This window comes from Apium graveolens, chromosome 10 (assembly GCF_009905375.1).
Source record: "Apium graveolens cultivar Ventura chromosome 10, ASM990537v1, whole genome shotgun sequence".
In the NCBI taxonomy this organism is placed as follows: Eukaryota; Viridiplantae; Streptophyta; class Magnoliopsida; order Apiales; family Apiaceae; genus Apium; species Apium graveolens.
The window spans coordinates 142,789,402-142,794,574 of NC_133656.1; the positions used below are offsets into that span (position 1 = coordinate 142,789,402).

Consider the following 5,173-nt stretch of genomic DNA (forward strand, 5'->3'; position numbering starts at 1 on the left):
TCCTAAGAAGCATCTTAAAGGACCTAGATTTTTGATAGAAAATTTTGTTTCTAGACGATATTGGAGGAAATTGATAAAAAAATCATCATCATTACTAGTGATAATAATTGATGTCATCGACATAAACAATAACAAATATCGATTGTGTATTAGACTTGTAGGTAAAGAGAAAGTAATTCGCCCGAGATTGTGTGAATCCCTCGTGGATAAGGGTCATTGAAAACTATGAAAACCATTTGCGAGACGATTTTTTTAAACCATATATACATGGTTTTAATTTATCGACAAACTCTAGTATCAGCACTTTTATTAAATCCGGGTAGAATTTTCATATAAGTTTCTTCTTTAAGGTCACCTTGTAAAAGTGCATTATTGACATCTAAGTTGGTGTAAAGACCAATTTTTACTGAGGCTATGGCAATTAATGCCCGAACTGTGACTAATTTAGGAATAGGAGCAAATGTGTTATGATAATTAAAACCTTTTTTATATATCCTTTTGAAATAAAATGTGCCTTGTACCATTCAATAGTACCATCGGCATTGAACTTGGTTCTACAAACCCATTTACATCCAATGGTTGTTTCACCGGGAGGAAGGGGAACGAGTGTCCCTGTATTATTTATTTCTAGGGCTTATATTTCTTTTTCCATAGCATCTTTCCAAATTAAATGTTTCATTGCTTCAATGAATGTTTGTGGTTCGGCAGAATTAACCACTTTCGATAAAAAGGATTTGTGCTACTTAAAAATTTGATGAAAGGATAAATTTGTTGTGTGAGGATGCTGATCTAAAGAGAGGTAGACATAGGCGTTCATCAATTTAGGGGTTTCCCTTACCCTAACCCTAATGGGACAAGAAGGATTTATAGATGTATTTTTCGTGAAATTGTTATGAGATAATGTCAGAGGTATAAATTCATAATTTTTCGAACATGATGGAGTTTGACTTGCTGGATAATTGTGATTTGAGATGATTGAGGTGAATTTTTAGAGATCGGTGGTTCCAAACACTACAAGAAATTTGGCCATTTACGACGGTTTTTTGAACTGAAATCGTCGTAATTGAGCGATTTACGACGGAAAAAAATCGTCATTTTTGGTTGAGTAGTAAGTTCGTTTTTTCGTCACAAGATAAAATTGCGTCGTAAGTTAGGAAGAAGGGGCCCACATACTCAATAAAATAATAAATCTACTTACGACGGAAAATATCGTCGTATGTTAGTTACTTACGACGGAAAAATCGTCGGATATTTTCTTGTGGGTCCCACCTTGATAAAATATAACATAAATATACGACGCAAATTTACGTCGTAAATTAGAAACTTCCGACAGAAAAAACTGTCGTATGTTAGGAACTGGGGCCAACTTACGACAGAATATGTGATGAACGACCGTCGTAAGTTTGTATTTCGAGAATAACCAAATTCTGATTTTTTAGTTTCCAGCCATTTTCAGCTTCCAATTTAAATTCTAAACCTTTCAAAGTCTAATACAATCACAAACTCTAAACCAAAGACATTTTTCCTAAGAATAATTCCAACAACGTATACTTTTATGATTTTATTACATCAAACGCAAAAGCAAATACAAGTTCAAAGTGGTAAGTGAAACACTCCTGAATGATAAAACAAGGATCTTTAGTGATCCATGTTACATGATACCCAAGTATATAAAGTTACATAATTATTTCAATTTTCAAAATCCAAATGCAGGAGCACCCCTATACTCTTGTCCTCCTGACTCTTTCTCCTGACTCTTTCTGCATTTTTCAAAACAATCAAAAAGTTACTTCTTGTCACTAAAAATAGCAAATACACTACCACAGGTCTACACATGTTAAATTCATAGGGATAATGAGTACCAAAGACAATTTAAAAGAAACCTTGATTTTCAGCTGTTTGTTGACATCTCCAAGATGACGTTCCTGCCAATACAAAACAGTAAAACAGAATTTGGCTCTTTATTTATTACAATATGTGAATGATTGAAATGATAGAAGATTAGAACTGATCATACAATTAATAATTCATATAGCTCCCAGTACTTTTACACTTAATAAAATCCCTGCAAGCTAAGCCTAACTAATCAGACCAGCACTTGAAGGGTCTTTGAATACATTTAATGTTTGGTCAGCTTTTAACCTTTTGTATACATCTATAAAAACTAATCTCAATAGTGTTATTCTTTTAGTACAAGATTTAAAGAGTTGTAAGATGGAGTACATATTGGATGTTTGGTCAGGTTTTTATTTACATTCATTAATTCTTAATAGGACTTTTTATACTACACTACTCTATAGGTACTTATACTTCATAGAAAGCAGAAATATATAGGGAGGTTCATGTTAATATCTAACAGTTAGTTCAGATACCTTGCTGCGGAGCTCCTCCATTTGTTCAGCCATAGTCTGTGACACAGTGACAACATACTATAATATAAGTGTATAATCATTTATAACTTATTAGATAGGAGCAGAAAAGAAAAGAAAGATTTCTAAATAAACTAAATTATTGTTAAATTTTATAGGTGAGGTTAAAAAAATTAAAGTAATCAGTTTAGAAAATTGATAATTTTACTACACACTCGGCTGATTTTTGTATAGCTAGCCATTATTTTCTAATTAACTTCTTTGACATTGTTACCTTTCTAAATATAGAACAGTGTATTGTTCTGATTGTGCATAGTATATATGCAGAGGTTATCAGTCACATACACATACTGATATGTTACCAGTTTGAAGCAGTAAAATACTATGTAATCTTGTAGTTAATATTCATGAAGAATTAATAATGGTGCTGCAAACAATTTCGCACAACATGAGAAATTACACATGTACCAGCAGAATGTTAAAGTAAATTACGAATTAAACATAAAATATTTATACTTAGTCCATGTTGATGAGCATTTACCAACACTAAATTTAGTCTTTTTCCAACTATTATCTTTCAGATCACTTTCAACATTGCCAAGGAGAATCATTTGAAGGATAATGTTGGGGTGGGAGGTACCACGGAGAGGATATTTATATTACAAACCCAGGCTGACAATTTGCACAGAGAGAATGGGGAATATAAGTTTTTGTAGTAAAAATATTCTCATCTAATCATACATTATTCGAGTACCAAAAAAATAAACAATTAACAATTAATTTTCTTAGCGAGTATGAGAACGTTGATTTTTTATACAAGTATACCTTTAGGGCAACTGATGTATCCTTCTCTTTTGACTCTTTCCCAGTCTCTGGTTCAAGAGACTTCCCCTGCCATTCTTAAATATAATAGTTAAGCTTTAAAACTCGGAATAAACTGAAATTAATTAATTAATTAATTAAAATGGGGAGAATAACCAAAAAGCAACTCCCACCTATAAATGTCATATCAGAATATGCGTGAATATGTCACTCCTGTGAGCAGCCTAAGCAAGTATCCTTCAACTAATTTCTGCAACTGAGGAAAACTCTCATTTACGCAGAACGTATTAAACCCTATTCAGACAGCTTTATACACTGCTTAGACAGAGCCCTCTTACAACAATATACCAAACGTATTTATTGAACACAACACATGGGGCAATATTATATACTTATATTAATTAAAGATACTATAACTAGAATAGATAATACAAGTTAATGATCACAATCAATTATAAAATAATAAGTTTCTATAACAAAAATAAAACTATCTACTCAGTAAAAAAGAAAAAAAAACATCTTACAGGAAACTAAACATTCCAGGGATATTGAGATTAAATTTACCATTTCTGGTTATCAAGAACTGTTTATCAACAGGCAAGTATGGCTTCCTCTTGCTTGGTTCACCAGATTTCCTCCCAATCAATAGAACAAGTTGACTACGGAAGTAACCATTTTGTTCTAGTTCGGTCTCTGTGAGTGTGTAATATGACAGAGGAAATTGTAAATCTTTCGAGAGATCACCAAAGGATAGATCAAAAACAGAATCACAGGTTCCTGCATCCAAGATAGTTTACTATTTTACTTATTTTAACCCAGAAAGCACTACAAGTCTACAACTTTATAGCTGATATATACCTTGATCAGAACTCTGATTCTGAACAGGTTTGCTTATAGGCTCAGCAATATCCCTTTTTCTTTTCACCTTGTACATAAGATGAACATCTATAGTCTGTATTCCATCTGCTACACAGCTATCAACAAACAAAAAACCAAAAGCATAAACTTTCAAGAAATGCAATGCATAAATCCAATATTCTGCTAGAAAAGATAAATGTCACCAACCTTAGAGCTGACACTGCTCTTGGAACGCCACAGTACTCTTTGAAACTGTGGAGTACCTTAGACTGTGACAAGTAAAGACCTGCGTCAAGGCCAGGTACATAAAGCATAATAACTTTGGGAATGAGGGGTTTGTTCTGCATATCGGAAGATAACTCAGCATTACACACACCAAAAATATTGTATATGATATGCAAGTGCCAATCTCGAAAAACAAAATCCTTCTTAAACAAAGAAATGGTTATATTGAACTATATTAGCTGATTTGTTGTTTATTGATATTTTCCCACAAGGATGTTCATCACAATTCAAATTATTTTGTATTCTCTACGCAACACAAACAAAAACAAATAAATACAAATCTACCAGATGAAGCACTACAAGAAAATCAGTAGCCAATTACAGTACAATTTACAAAACCACGCAAATATATATACAGAGAGGGGGAAAGAGAGGGGGGAAGGAGAGAGGGAGAGAGAGAGAGAGAGAGAGAGATATGAGCATAGAGAGAGAGGGGAGAGAGAGATATGAGCATAGAGAGAGAGACAGAGACGCCTTCCCTTGAATCCAAAAATAAGCCCTAAAGCCCTAGTTTTGAACACCGACTAAAACCCCAAATTGAAGTCAAATTGAAACCCTAAACGAAACCATAACTAAAGCCCCCTTAAAAGAAACATACAAATCAACCAAAGGAGGCTAAAATTAAAGTAAACATTTATGTATGTATAGATTTTGCATAACCAGGAGAGGAGAAGGGGAGAAAGAGAGGGGAAGAGTGAAGGGGAGAGAGAAGAAAGAAAGAGACACTGAAAATATATTAAGATGCGAAGCAATTAGATTACTAGACTGTTCTATTTCTCAAAGACGGGGTGTTTTTTTGAAAAATCAGAAACTCAATAAAACTTTATTAAAACTTAAAT

General features: G+C 33.2%; 1 protein-coding gene across 4 annotated transcripts; it reads right to left on the reverse strand.

Annotated features, from left to right (window-relative positions):
- Window positions 1–1,528: 1,528 nt before the first annotated feature.
- On the reverse strand, window positions 1,529–4,561 carry LOC141692744 (uncharacterized). 4 transcript variants are annotated; one of them, XR_012562897.1, is made up of 8 exons: window positions 4,257–4,543; window positions 4,050–4,165; window positions 3,756–3,968; window positions 3,365–3,441; window positions 3,195–3,268; window positions 2,373–2,408; window positions 1,884–1,925; window positions 1,529–1,760 (listed from the first exon to the last, which is right to left on the reverse strand). XR_012562897.1 is itself a non-coding variant. In XM_074497677.1 (8 exons), the coding sequence occupies exons 4-8, from the start codon at window positions 3,375–3,377 to the stop codon at window positions 1,722–1,724; spliced, it is 225 nt and encodes a 74-aa protein (XP_074353778.1). In that variant the 5' UTR covers window positions 3,378–3,441; window positions 3,756–3,968; window positions 4,050–4,165; window positions 4,257–4,561; the 3' UTR covers window positions 1,529–1,721. The 4 variants fall into 4 exon arrangements, 1 of the variants encoding a protein (XP_074353778.1); XR_012562895.1 differs by having other exon boundaries at window positions 3,195–3,260; window positions 4,257–4,540; XR_012562896.1 differs by having other exon boundaries at window positions 1,863–1,925; window positions 3,195–3,260; window positions 4,257–4,540.
- Window positions 4,562–5,173: the final 612 nt, after the last annotated feature.